Below are 26,280 nucleotides of genomic sequence, written 5' to 3'. Positions count from 1 at the left end.
AGAATGGACTGAGAGCCCTGCACATATTTCAGACAGCCAAGGAAAACCGCCTGGAGGAGACATACACTTTTAGGAATGCACAGTTCTCTGAAAGATACATCAGGGAAGATTTATGGAGGCCGCTGTGTGCTCTGACTATAAATCAGCTCTCCCAGGCATCCATCCAACCCCACCTGGGCGTTACGGGGTTGTGGCGGTGCTGGCTCGGGGAGCACTCGTGGAAGGGCCATGTGATCCAGAAAAAGGAAAGCCGGAGCCCCAGGGGAAAGGCTTCCTCTTCCAATCTGCATTTTACGCCCTGTGTTTGAAGGTGTCAAGGCTCTGACTTCAGGATGCTGCTAATCTACAGAGCAGCATGCCTATAGATTAGCTAAATGCTAATCTACAGGCATGTAGATTGCTACATGTAGCAATGCTAATCTAAAATGCCTACTAAAAGAGCATTTTAGTAAGTATTCTAGCACATTCTCACAACAGCCTCAAGGAACAAGAATAGCAGGTATTGTCCCATCTCCAGGTGCTGTGGATGGAATCCTGAGAAGATGCCGTAGTTTCTCTGAGGACCCACTGCACTTGAGAGCCAGTGTTCAGACCTGGTTTCTGGACTCCAAATACTGAACTTTTCATTAGACAACAATGCTCATAATCAGATTTATGGGTCAAAGACCATTTGAGATGGAGCAGACATGGAAATGATTTAGCCCATCACCTCTGCCTTCCAAATTAGCAACAACAACGATTAGGTGCTTACTAGGTTTAGTGTGGGCCGCTGAGCTTTTTACATACATTAAGTCTAATTCTCACAGCCTCCCTATGAGGTGGCCAACTGTGTGATTTGCAGATTAAGTGGTGACTACTTTGCACAATAAGTAACTTCTCAGAGTTGAGGGAGCCAGAAGAAGAATGCAGTATGGAGCCACATGGATCTGACAGCAGAACCTGAGCTTGCTTCCACACAGCTTTATAGACGGGGACACTGGTGCCTGGAGAGTAGAAAGTCTTGTGCAAGATCATGCAGCCCATGTGATGACTTTCCCATTAATTCATCAAGCATTAATTGAACATCTGCTATTTGTCAAGACTCATTTAGTTACGGGAAGCACAGGCGTGACCTGGGACATAGTCATTGTGCTTCAGGAGGTTAATTAAGGGAGAAGAGAAGTGGCCTTAAATTACTCTCAAAGGTGACAAATGACAAATATCATAAGAAAGATAAAGAAGTGGTTACCAAAGTGAAGAAGAACCAAAGAGCCTCTTGATGAAACTGAACGAGGAGAGTGAAAAAGTTGCTTAAAGCTCAGCATTCAGAAAACTAAGATGATGGCATTCAGTCCCATCACTTCATGGCAAATAGATGAGGAAACAGTGAAAGACTATTTTTCTGGGCTCCAAAATCACTGCAGATGGTGATCGCAGCCATGAAATTAAAAGACACTTACTCCTTGGAAGGAAAGCTATGACCAACCTGGACAGCATATTAAAAAGCAGAGACATTACTTTGCCAGCAAAGGTCTATCTAGTCAAGGCTATGGTTTTCCAGTGGTCATGTATGGATGTGAGAGTTAGACTATAAAGAAAGCTGAGTGCAGAAGAATGATGCTTTTGAACTGTGGTGTTGGAGAAGACTCTTGAGAGTCCCTTGGATGCAAGGAGATCCAACCAGTCCATCGTAAAGGAGATCAGTCCTGGGTGTTCATTGGAAGGACTGATGTTGAAGCTGAAGCTCCAATACTTTGGCCACCTGGTGCGAGGAGCTGACTTATTGGAAAAGACCCTGATGCTGGGAAAGATTGAGGGCAGGAGGAGAAGGGGACGACAGAGGATGAGATGGTTGGATGGCATCACTTACTCAATGGACATGGGTTTGGGTGGATTCCGGGAGTTGGTGATGGACAAGGAGGCCTGGTGTGCTGCAGTTCATGGGGTCTCAAAGAGTCAGACACGACTGAGCAAGTGAACTGAACTGAACTGAACCACAATTTGGAGGAAGTATGCATGACTTTCATGTGAGAAAAATTTGGAAAGATTTCCCGAAGAAAGTAGCTTTAAGGTTTTGTTTGGAAAGAACAGCAGGGTTATTTCTAGGTAGCTGGGGTCTATTCAGTCTTCTTTCTATTTCTGTAACTATCTCATGGTTTATAAACACCCCAGGCCAGTTCACACCACATTCTTATGTATTCCTTGTGGCACAGATGTCTAATTCCTTGTTTTATGCTCTAAATGATGAAGTGCTGGTTGGCAGAGATCTGGCTGGCACATCCTACAATTGTATAACACAGCAAAAAAAAAGCTGGATGAGCCTTGAAAATGCACAGAATGCTGGACAAAGACATAACCACTGGGTTTGCTGATCCTCTGGTCATAGCACTGGCTCCCCAGGGCAAGGAGGAGCTTGTAGGGGGCAGTCTTGACTCCTTGTTAGCTAAGAGGGAAATGTCTCACTTTCCAGAAGCTTGTAGCTCCTGACTAACCCTCACAGCAGCACTGATGATTCAGAAACACCTACCAATGTAAAGGAACTACACCACTTCCTTATAGTATTCAGACTAGGCTGATAGAATTTCACAGCTCAGAGATCGCATCCAGACTAGCTAAGACCAAAACTACTGTCATCTGGAGGCTGAAATATGGACTCTGTCTGGGCTCTGGATTCACAGTTCCATAGTCTACTAGCTGGGTACACTTGGGATAGTCATTTAAACTACTTAAGTTTAAATTTCTTATTTTGTTGTTCTTCAGTCACTAACTCATATTACACTGTTTGTGACTCCATGGACTGCAGCATGCCAGGCTTACCTGTCCTTCACTATCTCCCGGAGTTTGTTCAAATTCATGTCCATTGAGTTAGTGATGCCATCTAAACATCTCACCCTCTGCTGTCCCCTTCTCCTCCTGCCCTCAATCTTTACCAGCATCAGGGTCTTTTCCAGTGAGTCAGCTCTTTGCACCAGGTGGCCAAAGTTTTAGAGCATCAGCATTACTCCTTCCAATAAATATTCACGGTTGACTTCCTTAGGGATTGACTGGTTTGATCTTGCTGTCCAATGGACTCCCAAGAGTCTTCTCCAGCACCACTATTCAAGAGTATCAATTCTTATAGAATGGTGTTAATCATAGGCCTTATTTAATGAGCTTTGGGGAGTTTTTAAATGAGATAATATATGATGAGTACAATACTAGGAACATACTAAATGCAAAGTAACTGCTAGTTGTACCACATTTCCTTAACCCTTTGTATTCCAGGAGGCTCCCAACTGTCTCTTTTTATTCATCCATGCATCTGTGCATCCATCCGCCTATTCATGTATTCTCCCATTCAGCCAGTTGCTATTCTATGCCAGTTCTATGTTGGGCATTTGGGCTGCAGAGAGACATAAATCACTGTCCTTCTCATCATGGGACTGTCAGAGTTGAGAAGGGAAGCAGGTGTGTCCTGTAATGAGGGGTCTGATAGAAGGTAGCATGGGGGTTACAAGTGCTGAGACAGAGGAGAAGTTCACTCAGCCTGGATGAGCGCTGAGGGTGGGCGGGAGCTGGGGTCTTACTAGAGAAGATTTTGAAACCAGAATTTGATGTATAAGTAGCAGTTGGCTGCTCAGAGAAGGGCAGGCGGGGTGGGGGGTGCTTTCAGGGAGAGTATTGACATTACACGGAGCTGAATCCAAGGCATGCTGCGGAAGGGGATGACGGTCTGTGTGCTGGAGGCTGCAGAACACAGCCGTCTGGGGCTTGGGCGGAGCCAGAGGCAGGCTGAGGGCAGGCTGGGATTGAGGCTTGTGCAGAAGGCTCCAGTGACTTCCTCATCCTGTTAAACAGTGTGTCATTCATCCCGCAGACTCTTACTTCTAAACCTGGGTGAATGTATCCCTAATGGGATACTGACAAATATAATGATATTGGCATTATCACTGTCCTGATAATGACATTGACAAATATAAAAGTAATAATAAAGCAGTAGGGATAACACTGCTATATTTAAAATGGGTAACCAAGAAGGTCCTACTGTACAGCACAGGGAACTCTGCTCAATGGTATGTGGCAGCCTGGATGGAAGGAGTGTCTCGGGGAGAAGGGATACATGTATATGTATGGCTGAGTCCCTTCGTCATTCACTGGAAACTATCACATTGTTAACTGGTTGGCTAAACTCCAATATAAAATTAAAAGTTTAAAAAACGCAGTAGGATAAAAGCAGTAAGTAATAAAATAGCAGAATCTATCTGCTCACTGTGCGCATTTGCCTGGCTCTGCGCTCAATGCTTTACAGGCACGACTTCACTGGGTCCTATGGAGACCCACTGAAGATGGCACCTGACTATCCCAGTATAACCAGCACAAGTATGCTTCTTCTTCCTGGGACTAAGGGCTTGATAAAATATTAAACAATTTAACTGACAAATAAAAGTGGCTCAGTAGTAAAGAATCTGCCTGCCAATGCAGGAGACGCAGGTTCAATCCCTGGGTCAGGAAGATCCCCTGGAGAAGGAAATGGCAACCTACTCCACTATTCTTGCCTGGAGAATCCCATGTGGAGGAGCCTGCTGGGCTATAGTCCATGGGGTTGTGAAGAGTTGGACATGACTTAAAAACTAAATAGCAACAACAAAGTACAATAAATCTGGACATAATAAAACAGACTGGCATGGATGTTTTTAGATGGAATCTGGAATTTGGGGCTTATGTTGAAGCTTTGTGAGCACAGCTGCATTCCCTTTGGGGGTGTGTGTTGACTCTCATCCACCTCTAGAATGACTCTGCTGGAAAAGCTTCAGAAGCCCCCCAGTACCAGTGACAAGAGTATCAGGAAAATTTGCCAGGTAGGAGAGTGACATGGTCTGATTTAGCATGTTTTCAAAAGATCACTTCACCCGCAAGGTGGAAGATGGCTTTGTGGATGAAGAGGCTGTCACAGCAATCAGGATAAGGGATGATAAAACCTCAACCAAGTTGCAGGCAATGGCCGGGCAGAAGGAAATGGATGTGTGAGCCCGGAGGTCAAATGAGCAGGACCCTGACAACGATGATACAGCTAGCTACACTTGATTGAGGGTCACCCATGAGTCAGACACTGGGCTGAGCATTTTGCAGGTGCTACTTCACAACCCACATGTGACTTAGGCATTCTTAGCACTAATTTCAGAGAAGGCAATGGCACCCCACTCCAGTACTCTTGCCTGGAAAATCCCATGGATGGAGGAGCCTGGTAGGCTGTAGTCCATGGGGTCACAAAGAGTTGGACATGACTGAGCAACTTCATTGTCACTTTTCACTTTCATGCATTGGAGAAGGAAATGGCAACCCACTCCAGTATTATTGCCTGGAGAATCCCAGGGACAGGGGAGCCTGGGGCGTTGCCGTCTATGGGGTCGCACAGAGTCGGACACGACTGAAACGACTTAGCAGCAGCAGCAGCACTAATTTATAGATAAGAAAACCGAGGCTAAAAACCGCTTCTTCATTTACTTAATTAAGATCATTCAGTTAGACAGTGGTGAAATTAAATTTCAAACACAAAATGCCAGTTTTAAAGACCACTACCTAGACTGCATGAACCTCAGCAAGCCCTTCCTTGCATCCATAACAATTTCTCTCTGCTTTATTTGAACATCCATAACTCCTTTTAAGGCTTCCCTGGTGGCTCAGAGGGTAAAGAATCTATCTGCAATGCAGGGGACCTGGGTGGATCCCTGGGTTGGGAAGATCCCCTTGAGGAGGGCATGGCAACCCACTTTTGTATTCTTGCCTGGAGAATCCCATGGACAGAGGAGCCTAGTGGGTTACAGTCCATGGGGTTGCAAAGAGTCGGAGATGACTAAGTGACTAACACGTTTCACTTTATTTTTCTACCTCCATTTTATTGCACGTGGATGCCTGGGAGTGACGACCCAACAGCTGCCTCATAAAACCCTGCTGCAGATGAGAGGATAGCACTGGGACCTCCCCGCCTTCCTTTGTCTGCCTGCAGACGATGCAGTCAGCATCTGCCAGGTCTCTCAGGGGGAAACCCTAACTACCAAACCACACTGGAGCCGCTTTTAACCGTGTGTTCAACTCCATGACACAGGTTCCAGGCTACTCACTCCATCTGCTGGGACCTGCTGAGCACCAGGGGCTGGGCGCAGAGCCTAACGAAGTAGGGAGAGGCCAGGTGCCCTCACGCTGGGCAGAAGGCCCATGGCCACTTGAGCGGCAGAGGGGAGAGAGAGTGAAAGACCAGGGGTTTTGACCATCATATCTGGCATTGTTGATGGTCAGTGGAAGCCAATGGAGCACTTCCAAAATTGTGTTTCTATGGATGCTTCTGTGCTGCAAGATGTTCATGCACGTTCCAAGAGGGAAAATAGTCTGTGGTCAAGATGGTTTTTACAGACGACGAGCTAAACAAATCTGCCCGGCTTTCTGCACGGCAGGACTTCCTGAGGTCTTTCAGAGACTAAAACGTGTTTGGGAATTTACGAGAGAAAGAGGGAGTGTGCAGAATTTCCAGAACTTTTACTGACAGTGGATTTCTTCTATTCAAGAAAAGTTGGAGGACTTGCGGCAGAAAGGCTGTGAGTTCGGAAGTTCAGGGCTGGCACATAGTAGCCCTCCTCTCTCTTGGAAAAACCCTTAGCTAATAGTGGCAGAAAACCATGAGCACAATGTTATTAAGCCATTTTGAAAATCGCTTTAACAGCATCCACTTGAACACGTTTCATGTGCCATCCATCAGCGAGTCTACCTCCAGGGGAAACAGGATTCCCCGGAGACCCATACCCGGCAGTTTTACTTTATCCTGGATCCCTCTTCTACCATCAATTTGAAGGTTATAAAACTGAGCCACTTTCCAACGATCTTTGAGGTTAATGCACTCATTTATTCAACAAATATTTATTAAGCACTTTCTACGTATGAGGTTTATGAATATGAAGCTTCTATTTTAGAGAGGAAAATAGTAAATGAGCAAGCAAATAAAAGTGATTTTAGGCCTGTAATATCAGGGAAGGAATGAAAAATGATTATGTAACAGATAGTAGCAGGTTGGGGATGGAAAGGAGTAAAAATCTGAGTACCTGTATTTGGGCAGTCAGGGACAGGGGTTCTGAGCAGCTGGCATTTGAGTTAAGACCTGAAAGGTGAGAAGGGATGCCCCAGGGTGGCATCTGGGGGACAAAGGAGACACGGTGAGGAGAAGCACAGCAAGTTCTCAGACTGTATAGTGCGGTCCCATTTGTTGTGTTCTTGGGACATAAAAATCATTACATCTGAAGCACAGGGAAATGCTGAGTGAGTGAAGAGGGCAGAAGAAGATGTAGATGGAACAGGGTCTACATGCCAAGGCAAGGAGTTTGGATTGTGTTCTAAAGATAACAGGATGTAGACACTGGGGAGAACAGTGTGGAGGTGCCTTAAAAACTAAAAACAGAAGTGCCATATGACCCTGCAACCCCACTCGTGGGCACAGACCAGAGACCACCAGAATTCCAGAAGATTCTAAAACAGAAGTGCCATATGACCCTGCAACCCCACTCGTGGGCACAGACCAGAGACAACCAGAATTCCAGAAGATTCTAAAACAGAAGTGCCATATGACCCTGCAACCCCACTCGTGGGCACAGACCAGAGACAACCAGAATTCCAGAAGATTCTTGCACCCCAGTGCTCACTGGGCCACTATTTACAATAGCCACACAACCGAAATGTCCATCAAAAGAGGAATGGATAAAGAAGATGTGGCATACACACACATACACACACACACACATACACACACACACACACACGGAATATTACTCAGTCATAAAAAGGAACAAAATCATGCCACTTGCAGACACGTGGGGGGACCTAGAGACTGGCATACAGAGTGAAATAAGTCATAAAGAGAAAAACAAATACTGCATATATGTAGAATCTAGAAAAATGGTACAGATAAACCTGTTTGCAAAACAAAAATACAGACACAGACATAGGAAAAAACACATAGACACCAAGGGCAGAAAGAGTGGATGGGATGAACTGGGAGATTGGGATTTAGAGAAGGAAATGGCAACCTGCTCTAGTATTCTGGCCTGGGAAACCCCATGAACAGAGGAGCCTGGTGGGCTACTGTCCATGGGGTCGCAAGAGTTGGAAACAACTTAGCGACTAAACCACTGCCAACACCATATACACTATTCTGTATAAAATATATAACAAATGAGAATCTACTGTATAGCACAAGAATCTCTATGCTCTGTGGTGACCTAACTGGGAATCAAGATTGCTGGAAGAACTAACAATCTCAGATATGCAAATAATACCATTTTAATGGCAGAAAGTGAAGAGGAACTAGAGAGCCTCTTGATGAAGGTGAAAGAGGTGAGTGAAAAAACTGGCTTAAAACTCAACATTTGAAAAGCTAAGATCTTGACATCCAGTCCCATCACTTCCTGGCAAACAGATGGAGGAAAAGTGGAAACAGTGACAGATTTTATTTTCTTGGGCTCCAAAATCACGGTGAATGGTGACTGTAGCCATGAAATTAAAAGATGCTTTGCTCCTTGGAAGGAAAGCTATGACAAACCTAGACAGCATTTTAAAAAGCACAGACATCACTTTGCTGACAAAGGTCAGTATAATCAAAGCTATGATTTTTCCAGTAGCTATGTATGGACATGAGAGTTGGACCATAAAGAAGACAGAGTGCCAAAGAATTGATGCTTTTGAACTGTGGTACTGCAGAAGACCCTCGAGAGTCCCTTGGCCTGCAAGGAGATCAAACCAGTCAATCCTAAAAGAAATAACCCTGAACATTCACTGGAAAGACTGATGCTGAAGTTGAAGCTCCAATCCTTTGGCCACCTGATGTGAATAGCCAGTTCTTTGGAAAAGACTCTGATTCTGGGAAATATTGAGGGCAAGAGGAGAAGGGGGTGACAGAGGATCAGACGGTTGGATGGCATCATTAACTGAATGGACATAAGTTTGAGCAAACTCAGGGAGATTGTGAAGGACAGGGAAGCCTGGTGTGCTGCAGTTCATGGGGTCGCAGAGAGTCAGGCAGGACTTAGTGACTGAATAACAACTGGCAAGAGACAGTGTTGTGTTAGTCCCTCAGTCCTGTCTGACTCTTCAGACCCCCCCAGACTGGCCTGCCATGCTCCTCTGTCCATGGAATCCTCCAGGCAAGAATACTGGAATTGGTTGCCATTCCCCTCTCCAGATTGTCCCGACCAAAGGATCAAACCAGGGTCTCCTGCACTGCAGGCAGATTCTTTACTGTCTGAGCATCAAAACAGAAGGGATATATGTGTATATAAGGCTGATTCACTTCGCTGTACACCAGGAACTAACAAAACATTGTAAATCAACTATACACTAATAAAAACTAAAGAAGAAATAAATATAACAGGGAACCACTGAACAATTTTAAGTGGAAGAGTGACCTTATCTTATTTAAAAGATTACTCTGGCTTGCTTTGGGGAGAACCTCAGGAGGATATAGTCATAAGCAGGAGGTAAGAAGTGGCAATGGTCACAATGGTGACTAACATATTTGGGACAAATTTGAAATACATTTAAGGGAAAAAAATGAATTTCTACCTGTATGAGTTCTCTTAGTCCCCATCTAACTTATAAATTACAATAAGTTGATATTCAATTATGGTCTAAGCCAAATAATAGATTTTACTAACAATCTAATTCTGAAATTCAAGAAAGGAAAACAGAATCCAACACGAAGGCCAAGTTTTTTCCAAAAAAAAAAGTTTGACATGGCATTGCTTATAATTGTGAAATAATTAGAAATAACCAAAATGCCTAACAAGGGCTTCCCTGGTGGCTCAGATGGTATAGAATCCATTTTAATGTGGAAGACCTGGGTTTGATCCCTGAGTTGGGAAGATCCCCAGGAGGAAGGCATGGCAACCCACTACAGTATTCTTACCTGAAGAATCCCCATGGACAGAGGAGCCTGGTGGGCTACAGTCTATGGGGTCACAAAGAGTTGGACACAACAGAGCGACTAAGCACAGCCCAAATGCCTAACAGAAGAGGTCTCCTTAAAACAGTTATGGTGCATAAAAGAGATGGTTATTGGAAGAAAGCATTGACATAAAAAGTGTTAAGGATATGACATTAAGGAAAGGAATTCAGATTGATGGTGGAGAGCAGTGAAGTTATGGACTTGGCGGCAAGTGTATTTATGGGGACTGTATTTGTAGAGAGGATATGGGTAGGAGATTCTTGGTGAATGCTGGAGCAATAAAGATGGACAGTTAAAGCTGAGTGGAATTACAAGTGATCTTGAATGCTCAAGTCATGACAAATACAAGAGAGCATTTTTCAGTTCCTAATATACATAAGCTAAGAGCTGCAAGGCAGTCTACATTCTTCATCTCATCAGATGTTTACAACAGTCCTCTGATGTAGGGGTCAGCATCCCCATTCTACAGAAGAAGAACTGGAGGCTCAGAGACATCCAGTGACTCTTCCAAAGCTAAGCAAGTTGCCACCGATGGGGCTGGGTCAGCGCTCAGACATTGCTGACCTCAAGGTAACTAATCTTTATCATTACCCAATGGTTCAACCTGGGGTCTACCACATGAATTCCAAAAAGGAACTCAATCCTCAACCTCTGTCTCAATTTATGACCTTGGCTAAATGTGTAGATCTTGGTTTTTCACTGGATACAGGAATTCACAGGATTAAGATCTAGAGAATAACAAGTGTCTACCATGCGTGCAGACACTAATTTAGTCTCAGAAACACAAAGATGATTCCAATAATAAGATACTTCCTGCCTTCAAAGAACTCTCTGTCTAGCTAAGGAGGGAGCCAGACATAAGCAAATAACATTACACAAAAATGGAGTCAGTCTTTAACACATGGATAAAGATGTGAGAGAATTCACACTTGGGAGAATTCAGGGTGAACTGTGATGGTGACTATCAGTGATCTCTTTGCCAATATACGCCATGCATGTTAAGCTTGGAAAGACAGGGAGGACTTCACTGGGATAGAATCTAATGGTTTAGTGGAAAAGAAAAGTTTGAGACTCAGACTGTTCAGTTCTTCCTGGCTCTGATACTTACTAGAGTGTCCCTCTGGGTGACTCTGTGCCTTAGTGACAGCATCTGTAAAATGGGCATCACCACGGTACCTGTTACTGACCATCAAATGAGATAGGCAAAGCATTTAGCCCCCTGCCTGGAGTAAGAAAGTGTTAATAACTGCCGATAAACATTCTTCGGGGCTAGACAGGAATTTTTCACAGAGAGAAAACGGTATGAAGTGGAAACACATGGATTTAGAACAGCACAGAGACTGGAGCTCTGCGGTGGCCTCAAAGGCCATTTTCATAAGCGGAAACATTTTTGTAGACACTGGACAATCTCTGAAGCCATGGAAGGAAGAGAGTGACATAATCAGAACCAAGTTATAGGCACTAGAGAAGTAAGAGTCAAGAGGAAGAATGACTGGCTGGAGATTATAGCGTGGACAGAAGGATGAAGCTGAGTTTGGGAGGTTAGGCAATGATGGGAGTGGCGGTCGCCCCAGACACAAAGTCACCCATGAGGTCAGAGGAAGAAGGAGACGGGGATGATGCTGCTGATGATAATGATGGGGAGGAAAGGGAGAAGGAAGAGGGACAGATCTGCTTTTTGATTGTATGCTGGCTGGCACTGTGCTGAGATGTTATGGCAAGCCAGGCAGAGACGAGTGGCTTGGAAAAGTGAAGAAACTGCCCCAAAGTGTTAGGTAACGGCAGAACCAAAATTTGAAGCTAGTCTGTCTAACTTACAGCACTCCTACTTTGACCACTAGATTCTCTGGGCAATTAAAGAGGGGGTCCAAACCCTGCTCTGTGACCCCAGTCTGAGAATGTCTCCCATGAGAACATCCTGACTATCTCACACTCTCCAAAATGACACCAGCTACACTTAAAGTGTATCCCGCTGCTCTGCTGCTGTGCTGGGCACGGGCCATAGATTGATGCTAATCTTCCCAACCACTCTAGGAGATGGCAATTCATTCCCATTCTCAGAGGAGGATGCTGGGGTCCAGAGAGGGGACCTTTACACCCAGGGACACAGGTCCTCTCTCTGCAGGGCTTCGGATGAGACGACTTCTCGGGGAGACAGTGGCGTGGGTTCTGTGAGCAGAGGGAAGCCGGGGGAAGAGGGCACCGTTCTTCCTGGCACCTTAAGAACCTGGGCAGAGCTGTGGACATCCTGGCCAGAGATGCCCGGGGGACCTACCTCGGGGCCTGCTTCTCCTCTTCCGCCTCCCTGCTGAGATGCTGCGTGGTGCTGACTGCAGCTGGCCGATCTCGATGGGCGTGTTCGCGCGGAAACTCTCCTTGAACTTCTGCATCAGGGACTCCACTGGCTCCTGCGTCGCCTCAGCCGCTGCTACAGGGTGGGCAATGGGGCTAAAGTTAGGGCTTGGCCCACCGTCAGGCCCTGGAGAACTGGGCTTGGGACCCCCACCCTCTGTGTGTCTGGAGCTCCCTCCCAGACCCAGTGATGATGCAGGAGTCACGGAGGCCAGGAGAGATGAATCTGATACCCTGCACACTTATTGGTGCAACACCTACTGTGTTTTTAAGGGCACCGCCCCCATGCCCTTGAGATATGATGGTGAACATCATCCACGATTCAAAGAATCCACAGCTTGGTAGGACACATATCCAGGCATTGCCAACACCTTGCAACAGTCCTGTGATAGAAGAATATAGAGTGCTCTAGGAGCACCAAGAAGGTCGGCTCGCCCATCCGAGGAGTCAAGGTGGGCTTCTTGGAGGAGACAATACCTCCACCAAGACCTTAAACGAGGTTAGGAATTAGCAAATAATACAGAATCAGGGTGGAATTGCTGAAAAGATTTGGGATAAGAGAGTGCCCTGGGTGGAAGGAGAAGCATGTGCACAGACCTGAAGCCAGAAAGAACACAGTGCTTGAGTAAATGAAAGAAGTTCCGTGTGGCTGCTGTGGAGCCTGGGCAGAGCAGATGAGGCAGCAGAGGCCAGATCACCTTGAGAGCCACCTTGCGGAGTTAAATATTTTTATCCCAAAGGCAAAAGGTGATTGTCGAAAGGTTTTAAAGAAGAAATTGGTATTTTCCAGTTAAGTCCCTGTGATAACAATTGCTAACCAGAGTGTGGAGTACACACACAGAGGCTTTTGCAAGAGCCAGCCAGAGACAAGGAAGCCTGAACCAGAACAGTGGCAGGAAAGGCAGACAGCAGCCCTGGGGCGAACATCATTTCAGGAGACTGGTGGCTGAGCTGGTAAAGAATCCGCCTGCAACATGGGAGACCTGGGTTCGATCCCTGGGTTGGGAAGATCCCCTGGTGAAGGGAGCAGCTACCCAATCCAGTATTCTGGCCTGGAGAATTCCATGGACTGTGTAGTCCATGGGGTCGCAGAGTCAGACACGACTGAGTGACTTTCACACACACATACTATGGTGCTGTGATATACAGACTGCTTGGTACAAGAGCCCCATTTCACTAAGGGAAGCTGAGGTTCTCCCCAGACAAGGCATACAACTTGCTCTAAGCTACTAAGCAGTGGAGTCAAGCCTTCTAAACCCTACTCCAATGTTCCATGTGTTTCAATACCCTCCAAGGAGCTTCTGGTAGCCACATTTTCAGAAATTTCTAAATTGAGTCTGGTAGAAAGTTACAGGCAATGGAGAGAGTGATGTCAAAAGGGCAGAGGGAAAAAAACGTTGAAGATAAAAGTGAAAAGAAAAAAACAAAACACAGAAGAACTTGAGAAGGAAGCAGAGAGCCAACATAAAAGAAGAGGAGAGGAAATGAGAAAGAAGAAAAGGAGACTGGCTGAATGGTCTCTGGGCCTTTGTTCTGAGAAATCCCCAAAGACAGTCCAGACTTTGAAATCTTCAGACTCAGCCCTCCCTCCACTGACATCTCCAGAGGCCGGGAAAGTTCTTCAGTTTAAGCCACCTGCTGTCTGATGACAAGGAACGGGATGTGCCAAAGATTCCTGTTTCTTTGATGGGCCTTTTCCAGAGTGGACAAAGAAGGCTTCTGAACATCCAAACACCAATTTTAAGGAGATCCTGTTTTCTCAGGAAGTTTTATCAGCTTAGACACAGATGTGTCTGCAGGGTAGCTCCTTCCCAGAGGGCTGGTTTGGGTATCAGACGCTGAGAAACCTCATCTTCAGGGACATAGAGGGGAATCTAAGCTTGCTAAGGAAAAGACAATGGACAATACAAGTGGCCCTGTGGTAGCACAGTGTACACATATGCCTCTCCTGATGTCCGTATCCCCAGGTACCTCAGTTAAGTCTACTTAAAGGTGAGCCAAGAAGAAAGTCCCAAACACAGGTCTACTACTCCAAGCCTATGATACAGAATCCTCCAGCAAAAGCCTACAATCCCTTCTGAGAAGTATAGTCACACCCAATCCTGATGCTTTAAACCTGGAAAGGAGACTGATCTACACAAAAGTCTCAGAATTGGGCTATCCTGTGGTCCAAAGTCCAGAGCAAGTCACAGTCTGGAATCCAACAAGGTTGGGGGCGGGGTGGGGACCCACACATATCTGTCAAGATCCATGGATTCATTCATCTCCACACTCATTCACTCCTTCTACGCTATTTTCAGAAAATATGTCTTGGTCTGCTTGGGCTTACATAACAAAAATCATAGACTGGATAATGTAAACTGGTCAGATTCTCATTTGAAGATGGCTCCTTCTTACTGTTTGTCCACGTGGGCTTTTCTCAGTGTATCCATGCTGAGAGGGAAGTGGGGTGGGGGGGGAGGGGGGAGGGAGGGAGGGAGGGAGGGAGGGAGATGTCTTCCTCTTCTTATGAGGACACAAACCCTATTTAATTAGGACCCCAACCTTATTTTCTCACTGAATTTAATGACCTATCAAAAGTCTTGTCTCCAATACACTCACACTGGGGGTTAGGGCATCAATATGTGAATTGTGGAATACACGGATCAGTCTATAGCAGACTACATTTGGAGATGGGACCTTTAGAATGTAATTAAGATTAAGGAGATCATAAAATCGGGGCCCTAATCATATAGCACGGTGGCCTTAGAAGAACAGAAAGATTCCCCCCATCCCCAGTGAGGACACCAAGAGAGGGTGGCCATTTACATGGCATAAAGAAAGCCTTCACTAGAACCCGACCATGCTGACGCCCTCCAGAACTGGGGAAAAGTAAATGTCTGTTCTTTAAGCCGCCCAGTGTATGGTGTTTTGCTATGGCGGGCTAGTCACATTGAGGGTTAAGGCTTCAGCATATGCATTTGAGGGGGACATAAACTTCTGGTCCAGAACAGGGTATGATGGCAGAAACAACAACAAACAAAACTCCTTTGTGGTGCTCACCATGTGAACATGAAGGCGAACAGTAACGACACGAATGACAAGAGAAACGCAACATTTGCAAGTGATACGTACCAAAAAGGAGAAGTGAAAGATGAGCAATCCCACTGCTGGGCACACACACCAAGGAAACCAGAAGGGAAAGAGACGTGTGTACCCCGATGTTCATCGCAGCACTGTTTATAATAGCCAGGACATGGAAACAACCTAGATGTCCATCAGCAGATGAATGGATAAGAAAGCTGTGGTACATATACACAATGGAGTATTACTCAGCCATTAAAAAGAACACATTTGAATCCGTTCTAATAAGGTGGATGAAACTGGAGCCTATTATGCACAGTGAAGTAAGCCAGAAAGAAAAACACCAATACAGTATACTAACACATATATATGGAATTTAGAAAGATGGTAATGATAACCCTGTGTGCGAGACAGCAAAAGAGACACAGATGTATAGAACAGTCTTGTGGACTCTGTGGGAGAGGGAGAGGGTGATTGGATGATTTGGGAGAATGGCATTGAAACATGTATAATATCATATAAGAAACGAATCGCCAGGCCAGGTTCAATGCATGATACAGGATGCTTGGGGCTGGTGCACTGGGATGACCCAGAGGGATGGTACGGGGAGGGAGGTGGGAGGGGGGTTCAGGATGGGGAACACGTGTATATCCGTGGCAGATTCATGTTGATGTATGGCAAAATCAGTACAGTATTATAAAGTAATTAGCCTCCAATTAAAATAAATAAATTTATATTAAAAAAAAACAGGCTATGCTGGAGGACTATGCCTTTGTCTAGGAAAGCCATAGAAATTGTTTCAAGGATGTGAGCAGCATGACTAAGCTCTGGCAAGAGTATGAGTTAATCAGGTGAAAAGGGAGCTGTCGGTGGGGCTGAAGGGGAAGAAATCAGAGGAGTCAGAAGAAAGAGTCTAAACAAAGACCCCATGGGGAGCAGAAATGTGGAAGGGGCTCCGATCACCACTGCAGCTGAAATGCTGAAAGCAAGTGGTATGAGATCATCTAGAGAGGTAGGAAACCCCAGTACTAACACTAACCTTGACCTTCACCCTAACCCTCACTCTTCTGGGTCTTATCAAGGAGAACATGGTGACGGTTTTAGGTGGCAGATCTTCATTGAGGGAAGATGGCTCTGGTGGTAGCAAGAAGAATTCACTGGAGAAGGTCAGAAATAGAAGTGAGAAGGCTAAATAGGAAGGTGGTGTCAGAGCACAGAAGTCTGTATATGAGATGTACACGATCTAACCCATGTATGAGATGCTAGACTAGCAGAGGTGGAGACAGAAATACAGGAGATGGATCAGGAGAGAGCAGAGACAGAAATGGCAGAGTGGTGGAGACAGAGCAAGGGGGAAATGTGAGAGCTATTTTGTAGGTGTAACTCCTACAGGAGGGGTGACTGACTGGAAAGGGAGGATAAGGGAGAGGGAGGTGGAGAGGTACCTTGTACCTCTGGCAGAACAAGGTACTTCTCAATGAGAGGAGAGACATCGGAAGAGGAATGAATGTGAGTTTAGTTTTAGGGAAGGGTACTTGATGCCTCCCAGATGTCCGCGTGGAGAGGGTTTCTTGTATTCACCAGAGAGAAACTGGACTCTACAGAGGCTCTACACACACATTCTTTGAAACAGGTATAAAGGGAGTGTGTGTAATGATTAAGAACATTAGCTTCTGACACAGTGCAGACTATGGAACACGGAACCACTCCTGGCCTGCACTATCTGATCTCTCTTTGACCCCTAGACCCATCTTCCAACCACAGGTTCATTCTGCTCCTCTCTGTTTCCTGGAGGCATACCCTCAATGGGCTACTTTGCAGGTCTTCCTTATCTGGCTACTGGTTGAGTTCTCCCAGGGAGATGGCCTGGAAGGATCTGGGAGGAGATTTGAGGGGATGTTTTCCCTTGTTCCTTTCCTGTTTCCACATCATATTTCTGATAGAGACTGGGGCCCTTAGGGCTTCTCTCGTGGCTCAGATGGTAAACAATCCACCTGCAATGCAGGAGACCTGGGTTCGATCCTTGGGTTGGGATGAACCCCTGGAGAAGAGCATGGCAACCCACTTCAGTATTACTGCCTGGAGAATCCCAGGGACAGAGAAACGATGCCGGCTACACTCCATGGGGTCACAAAGAGTCGTCAAATGACTGACCTCCACAATCGTAACTTCTGCCATGGCCCCTTTTCCACAACCAGTTCTCAGAGACGCTAATAAAACCCTGCCCTCTCCCTGCCCCCTCAGTTCTAGGAATTGGTAGTGGGCTTCCTGATACTTATTTTTTCCTGGTTCCTCCCCATTGATTCTCTGCATTCTGACTTTTCTCTATAAATAGTCACTTCGTTGAATTTCTCCTAAAAATCTCATTGGAGGATGCCTTCTTTGCCCAGCTGGAACCTCGACTGATACATCATCCCTTTTCATCGTGCTCTGACATTCAGCAACTCCAAAAGGTCAGCCTCTTCCTAGCCTGTTATTTCTGCTTTCCTTTCTCCTAAGCTGATGCCGATCTGACCAGCTGGGAGCAGAGGAAGATACACAGAGAGGCAAGGTTTGCTCCCCTGGGCTGCAGGGGTTTCTGATCCCAACCATAGCAAATCCTATCCATCTGTTTGGCTGCTCTTGCCTTGGTGACGGTGCCAGGAGCCCAGACAGGCTTAGAGCGGAAGTGCTTGTGCAAACCCCTCCATGGCCTCTTTCATCCTCGGTAACTCTCTCTCCCGCCCCCGTCCCTCTCAATCCCATCCGGTAGCTCTATCAACATCAATATATCAAGTTGTCCAAACAAGCCACATTACCTCCTGGTACCCGCTGAGCTCTGCCTCCCCAGAGCAGCAAAATGCTCACCCGTCGCCTGGATGAATGCAACAGATGGTACTTAATCTGAGCATCGCGGCAGGCCCGGGAAAGGGAGGGGGAAGAGGGGGAAGCGGCCTCTTTCTAACTGACATATGAGAGATTGTCAAGCTTAATGGGAATGAACCGCTGGGGCCCGAGGAGACTGAAGCCCCAGCCCCCAAGCCAAGATGGAGAAAAGAGAACAGGAAAAGGTGCAGGGAGGAGGGAGATGAAGCAAGAATGGAAAGGAAAGCTGTGCTCTGGAATCAAGGTCAGGGTGTGGAAACGAGAGATGGCAGAGTGGAAAGGAGATGAGAGAGCTGGAAAAACAATAAAGAGAAGGGAAAGGGAAGGATACGGAGGATAGGGGAGGAGACAGAGACAGCGAGAGGAGGGCGAAGACAAGGCAGACCCGAGTGCCTCTGCAGAGGCATAAAGGTTGTGTTGGTTTTCAGACACCAGGCAAGCTTCAGCCTGATATGCCACCCTACAGCACAGGCACCGCCTGCCCTGTCTACAGTGGTATTCACCAAGGCCATGTTCAAACACTCATGCACTCCTCTCTCCAACACAGACTGTGAGGTCTACCACTGAAACTTGTCTGGGTTTGGGTTCAAGTTCCTGTATTACTTTATCATCATCCTCTTTAATATTTCTAGATTCATCCAGTCTATTTATAAAGAAAACTCATGATTCTTGAAAAATTCACCAATTCTCTGCCAGGCAAGGAGGCTGACTTTTTTTTTTTTTTTAATGTTTGCTCACTTATTCCTCCTAACAGCTTTGAAAAGTGTTATTAGCTATTTAGAAATGAGGAAATTGAAGATTGGAAAAGTTAAATAGTCTCCGAGGGTCACACCCTTGAAAATGGCAGAGCTGGGATTTAGACTCAGGTTATGACTGGTGGCTCAGATGGTGAAGAATCTCCCTGCAATGCAGGAGACCCAGGTTCAGTCCCTGAGTCTGGAAGATGCCCTGGAGAAGGGAATGGCTACCCACTCCAGTATTCTTGCCTGGAGAATCCCACAGACAGAGGAGCCTGGCGGGCTACAGTCCATGGGGTTGCAGAGTCAGACAGGACTGAGGGACTAACACTTCACCTTCACTATGACTCAGAACCCGGCTCCATTCACTGTTCCACCCTATACATACCCTTCCTGGCCTGCCTGGTGGACAGACATGGATATCCTAGTCTTTGAGTTTGGAGATGACTTCTCTGAGCCTGGAAAGGGACTCTGACAGCTTAGCCACCCGTCTTAAATCAACTGGACATGAGTTCCCTGCAATCTGGTCCTGGCTGGAGCCAGGGGCTTGCCTTGGCTACAGTCAGACCTGCTTTGCCAAGAACCTTGTTCAGTGTCGATGCTCAAGACTGTCCAGCCTGGAGGGCCTAGACTCAGCTCATGCCCCATGCTGTCAGTTCTGTCGCCCTATAGAACTGCGTTCAGAGAACCAACCAACAGGTAGGCAACCACTTGTCCACACTGCCTCGTGCAATGTGTGAGAAAGTCTCCCCAAGTTCCAGTGTCAGTTCTGCCAGTGAATGATGGAGACACTCCCTTCTCATTTACAACCCTCAGTTTCTCTAAATGTCTGCAGGGTTTGGGGGAGGATTAAATGTAATTATGTACATAAACTGTCTAACAGAGCTTCTAGGATGCAGTCAGTGATCAACCCAGCTCCCTCTCACTCTTTAGCTTCATGATTGCTCAGTTCATTCATCTATCCATCCATCCATCCATTTATTCATTCACTGTGAAAGGCATCTGCGATATAAGATACCTAGTTTAAAAATTACTTTAGGTATATATTTCCCCTTTTACTCAGATGTGAAAATAGAGGCACCAAGAGACAAAGTCATCAAAAAATGTCAGCAGCGGAACAAGGTGCGGCACTGAGGTCTCCAATTTCTGAATCCAGTTTCCCCAAAGTATAGAATAATATTCATCTCAGACCTTGTGATGGTCAATTTTATGTGTCAACTTCACAAAGCTGTAATACCCAGCTATTTAGCCAAACATCTCCCTAGATGTTTCTGTGAAGACATTATTTAGATGAGATTAATACTTTAATTAGTAAATTTTGAGTAAGATGGCCCTCTCTAATGTAGATGGGCTTCATCCAGTTAGTTGAAGGCCTCACCAGAAAAGAAGAAGAAAGGAACTTCTTCCGAGAAGAAAGGAACTCTGCTAGCAGACTGCCTTCAGACCTGAGCTGCAACAACTCTTCCCTGGATTTCTAGTCTCCTGAGTGAGTGAGTGAAAGTCGCTCAGTCGTGTCCGACTTGTTGCAACCCCATGGACTGTAGCCCACCAGGCTCCTCTGTCCATGGAATTCTCTAGGCAAGAATACTGGAGTGGGTTGCTGTTCCCTTCTCCAGGGGATCTTCCAGACCCAGGGATCAAACCCAGGTCTCCTGCATTGCAGGCAGACTCTTTACCATCTGAGCCACCAGGGAAGCCCCCTCTAACCTCCTAGCCTACCCTGAAAATATTGGACCTGTCAGTCTCCACAACACATGAGAAGATCCCTTAAATCTCAACAGACTGATAGATATCTAACCAATAGATGATGTATGTATATGAATATGGATATGAATATGGATATATGGGGTATAGAACCTGCCTGCCAATGCAGGAGACACAAGAGACACGGGTTCAATCCCTGGGTCAGGAGGATCCCCTGGAGAAGGAAATGGCAATCTATTCCATTATTCTTGCCTGGAAAATCCCCATGGACAAAGGAGCCTGGCGGGCTACAGTCCACGGGGTCGCAGAGTTGGACAGTGATTGACTAAGCACAGCACAGCACAGGTAATCAGAGAAGGCATCCCGAACATGAAGAACACTTCGGCTAGGAAGATCTGGTAGAGATGGAAAGAACCATCAAATTTGGAAGGTGTGAGAATCCAGTTCCAGAATCCAACATTCCCTCTCATACAGGAATCATCTTTTCAATAAATAAAGAAGTAGCAAAGAAAACAGCCAGGGTCCCCTAACCAGCTGAGAATGCTCCATGACTAAATTTAAAACTCACGTACACATATTTTTTTTTTTTAAATGACCAGCTCTTCCCAATTCTCAGGGATAAAAACTGATGGATAGAATTTTCTCTCTTTTTAGTTTTCTCTTCCACGAATGTTCTTAAACCTTTGGTGCCTGGCACAACTTATCTTCAAACAAGTGCCTGCAGACAAGACAAATGAACAAACAGCAACAAATACAAATTGAAAAGCTTGGGACTAGCCTTTTCTTATATATATGATCTTGGGTCTGTCAGTTAATACTGCAGACTTGTAAGGTGGTAATAATTTCTGCTGGAGAACTGCACTGAGTTTGAATGATGGAATTAAATACAGCGATATTTTCCTCTGCTCTGTTAAAAACACAATACCTTCCAGGTTCCAAGTTCCTAGCCAGGACACAGATGGTCTCAAAGATTCTTTCCAGCTCTGTGGCCTTGCAGTTATAAATGTAAATGAAATGTGCTTTCAACAAGATGAACACAATAACCACAGGCTTAACTGCATGCTTCAGTCTGTAAAGCACTTTCATCTCTCTCAACTAACTCTGTCTTCATGTGTGTGTGTGTGTGTGTTATTTGCTTAGTCATGTCTGACTCTTTGTGACCCCAAAGACTGTAGCCCACCAGGACCCTCTGTCCATGGAATTCTCCAGGGCAAAATACTGGACTGGGTAGCCATTCCCTTCTACAGGGGATCATCCTGACTCTGGGGTCAAACCTAGGTCTCCTGCATTGCAGGCAGATTCTTCACTGTCTGAGCCACCAGAGAAGCCCAATGCTGTCTTTACTACAGAAGGACCATAGAGGCAGAGGAGTTTTCCAGAGGATGGGCTGGAGTTTATACCGGAAATCAACAAGTCCTGTTCAAGGGAGAAAGGATCAAGCAAACAGACAGGCTAGGCCAAAGACTTCTTGGTCACTTTATTAACACCTTGGTAGCAAGGCATGGCTATGGAAAGGCTTCAGAACTAGCCACAGTTTGGAATTTTAGCTATGTTTCTCATTAGCTGCAATACTTGGGTAAATTGCTTAACTCCTCAGAGCCTCTGCTTCTCCAAGTGTTAAAATGGGGTTTGCAATTTCAACTTCATAGAGCTGTTTTTGGATTAAATGAGATGTTAAAAATGCTTATCACAGTGCCTGATACAGAGTAAGCATTTTAAAGATGAGACTTAATATTGTTACTGCCAAAAAGATCTTAGACCATCAGTCACAGCAAATCCAAATCTTCTACCCAACCCCAGATGGTGTGTGTGTGCCTAGAATCTGATGGAACAAACTCACAGTCACTAGTCAGATTCTTTTCCTAGATTCATCCTTTTCATAACTGCAAAGGAAGGCCATGTATGTGGCTCAGCACTCCTCAGCACTAGAGGGCCACCCACACTCCACAACTGCAATTCTTCATCTGACACCATTCTTGGGTGGTAAATCCTAAGGTGGGCATTAGGGATACAGTAATAAATTGAAATATAGAGCCTTCTTTCAGAGAAGGCAATGGCAACCCATTCTAGTACTCTCGCCTTGAAAATCCCATGGACGGAGGAGCCTGGTAGGCTGCAGTCCATGGGGTCGCGAAGAGTCGGACACGACTGAGCGGCTTCACTTTCACTTTTCACTTTCATGCATTGGAGAAGGAAATGGCAACCCACTCCAGTGTTCTTGGCTGGAGAATCCCAGGGATGGGGGTGCCTGGTGGGCTGCCATCTATGGGGTCGCACAGAGTCAGACAACTGAGACGACTTAGCAGCAGCAGCAGCAGCAGCAGCAGAACCAGAGCCTTCTTTAAAACACAACACTGTTCAGTGGAAGAGCCAAATATAGATAAGAAAAATATACTGTACTAAGTGCCCAGTGATGAGATGACCGAAAATGAGTTTTCTAATTCCTTTTGCAAATGGAAAAGCTATAGAGAATTCCCAGCAGAGCTGTGAACTTGGCTGACACTTAAAAAAGGCAGAACCAGGTAAAGAGGATGACAAAGAGAGTAGAATCAGTAGGGAAAAGGGAAAAGGCAATGGCACCCCACTCCAGTGCTCTTGCCTGGGAAATTCCATGGATGGAGGAGCCTGGTAGGCTGCAGTCCATGGGGTCGCTAAGAGTCGGACACGACTGAGCGACTTCACTTTCCCTTTTCACTTTAATGCATTGGAGAAGGAAATGGCAACCCACTCCAGTGTTCTTGGCTGGAGAATCTCAGGGACAGAGGAGCCCGGTGGGCTGCCGTCTATGGGGCTGCACAGAGTCGGACACGACTGAAGCGACTTAGCAGCAGCAGCAGCAAGGAAAAGGGGGGAAAGAAATGTAGAGAAAATCCTATACAGTTCGGTTTTTCAAGAGCTTCAAGTGAGAGGTGATTGTACAAAGAACATCCATCTTTGAGCAAGGAAGGTGGGCGTGGCTCTTTCTGAGGACTCCTACCTCCCTTCCCGGTTCGGTTCAGTTCAGTCGCTCAGTCTTGTCTGACTCTGTGACCCCATGGACTGCAGCACACCAGGACTCCCTGTTGATCACCAACTCCCAGAGCTCACTCAAACTCATGTCCATTGAGTCGGTGATGCCATCCAACCATCTCATCGGCTGTCAGCCCCTTCTCCTCCCGCCTTCACTCCTTCCCATCATCAGGGTCTTTTCAAATGAGTCACTACTTCACATCAGGTGACCATGGTTCAAAAGGTCCATTTCTTTTGAGAGCCCTGCTACCCAGCTTCATAATCTTTCCTGTGCCTTTTTTATTTATCTCAGACACCCAAGGTGTAGCGAGGGCATGCAGTTTAGGAATCTGATAGACCTGCATTTAACCTTCATTCTATCACTTATTCATTATGGGACTCCACATCTCTAAGCCCCAGTTCTCCATAAGTAAAACCTTGAGCATAAGTCTGCTCAGGAACTGTGAAGTTTTGTTTCTTTGGGCTTCCCAGGTGGCAATAGCAGCAAAGAATCCACCTGCCAGTGCAGGAGACTTAAGAGACATGGGTTTTGATCCCTGGGTCAGGAAGATCCCCTGGAGCAGGGCATGGAAACCCACACCAGTATTCTTGCCTGGAGAATCCCATAGACAGAGGAGCCTGGTGGGCTTTGGTCCATAGAGTTGCACAGGGTTGCAAGAGTTGCAAAGAGACTTCACAAGCATGGTTGTTTGTTTACTTATTTTGGTTAAGAACCCTAACCCTAAGCACTCAATAAAGTATAGCCTTTATTATCATTCTTGTTAGTCAGCTTAAGTGAGATAAGCTTACAGAAGGCCTTGCACTGGGTCCAAACTTAATACAAACTAGGTTCTCCATTTCCCTATTGGGTAACTCATGACCTGTGACAAAGGATGGTGAATGTTAACTCCCTACTGTGCTCTGATGTATAAATCTGCCCATCATCTCTGACTTTAGCTACTCCCAGGGCTTGCACCCCATGTCAGCCAAACCCCATGGCTACACCTGAGATTTTCCCAGCCATAATCCAGGACCTGTGTGTGGCTATTATTTCCATCAAGCCTGGAAATCAAGCCTCTGCTCACTGTCCTCCATCTATTCTTATATCTTGTCCTTTCATGCTCATCAGGTGTGTGCTTTGACCTGCAATATCCTGAATGTAAGTCATACTGTGGCAAACATGGGATTTTGTATATGTACATAGAAAGAGAGGGAAAGACAGAGAGACAGATCTGTTGCTCATGAAGCTCTAGTTCCACCATTTTTAGCCCAGAGCAGAGGATGCTGAGCCAAAGACAAGAGGATGTTGTCTTTCTGGCAGCTGGTTGGCATGGAAGGGAGAATCCCACTCTCTTACCCCTATTCCCTTCCTTCCCCCAAATTTTACCTCCTCCTGGTCTTAGTTTTCCCCCAGAGAGTTAGCTTGGATGTTTCTGGTTGATCCATTACTGAGGGTCACCTAAATGCAGCATCGTAACTTGCCAAGAAATCTCATTAGTCATATAATCATAAGAACAATGACAGTTACCATTCTGGAGTGTTTATAATGCACCAGGTACCATGTGAAAGTAAACAAGCCCTGGTTGGATATAATTCTCCTAATGACTATGGTAAATGAACTTCACCACTCCTTTGCACCCACCTATTGTTTTAACTTCATTGTGGATGGAGTGTACTTCATTGTCCTTTGATTTGCATTCAGTCCTGTGACTTGTTTTGTCTGAGAGTATGTCAGTAGACGTCGGTGTGCACCAGTTATGAACACAGGCTTCAAGAGGCATCATGTATGCAGGCTCACACATTTATACCTGCCACCTCCATGAGGAACATGTGTCTCAGGGAGCCTACTGGTCCAAGAAAGGTGGTGGACATAGAGTAGATTCATAGCTTTTTATCATGGAGTGGACTCACTCTACTCCTATAGCTCAGGTCATTGACACCAGCCAATCTGTAGATGCTAAGCCATCCATCCACGATGAGCAAAACACTCCATCTAATCCACAGACACTTGACAAAGCCCTGTTTATTACTGGATGCCACTGAGGTTTCACAGTTGTTTTTTATGTAGCTTTATTGTGGCAATGACTGACAGATGCATTTCCATCTTACAACTGGGAAAGGGAAACACAACAAGGTTAATTAATTTCCAAGGGTCAGATAGCCTATAAACAGCAGAGCTAGGCAAACAGCTTCACATACCACACCATGGCTTGTTTTGGAATGGGACCAATAAACATGGTTTAATGAACTGACTTTCACACTGGAGCAGATGAAAGGAATCCCTTATCAGTCAGCTTCCCTTTAGACCGTATTAACGATAGTGAGAATAATCCCAGAAATAACAACCACCTGAAACTGAGGTGTCTCTCTCCAGTGGCAATATGGGTGATAACATATCCATTCAGAGCTTTCAAGGTTGGGCTATGCTTGCTTAATGAAGGGAAAAACCATTTCACAGTGTATACTCAGTTCAGTCAGTTCAGTCGCTCAGTCGTGTCTGACTCCTTGTGACCCCATGAACCACAGCATGCCAAGCCTCCCTGTCCATCACCAAACCCATGTCCATTGAGTCGGTGATGCCATCCAGCATCTCATCCTCTGTCATCCCCTTCTCCTCCTGCCATCAAT

The 26,280-nt window shown here is 45.8% G+C and overlaps 1 protein-coding gene across 3 annotated transcripts in view; it reads right to left on the bottom strand.

Annotated features, from left to right (window-relative positions):
• ASTN2 (astrotactin 2) overlaps positions 1-26,280 on the bottom strand; it is a 1,044,864-nt gene that overhangs the window by 726,959 nt on the left and 291,625 nt on the right. For 2 of the 3 annotated variants that reach the window (XM_070375013.1, XM_070375012.1), the window contains exon 4: positions 12,219-12,371. The exons of the other annotated variant lie outside the window; for it this stretch is intronic. In XM_070375013.1, coding sequence (XP_070231114.1) covers positions 12,219-12,371 — 153 coding nt within the window. The remainder of the gene's footprint in view (positions 1-12,218; positions 12,372-26,280) is intronic. 3 annotated transcript variants of the gene reach the window in all.

The sequence above is a fragment of the Bos mutus genome, chromosome 8, assembly GCF_027580195.1.
Source record: "Bos mutus isolate GX-2022 chromosome 8, NWIPB_WYAK_1.1, whole genome shotgun sequence".
NCBI classification, from domain to species: Eukaryota; Metazoa; Chordata; class Mammalia; order Artiodactyla; family Bovidae; genus Bos; species Bos mutus.
This window is presented reverse-complemented; position numbering and strand designations above follow the sequence as displayed.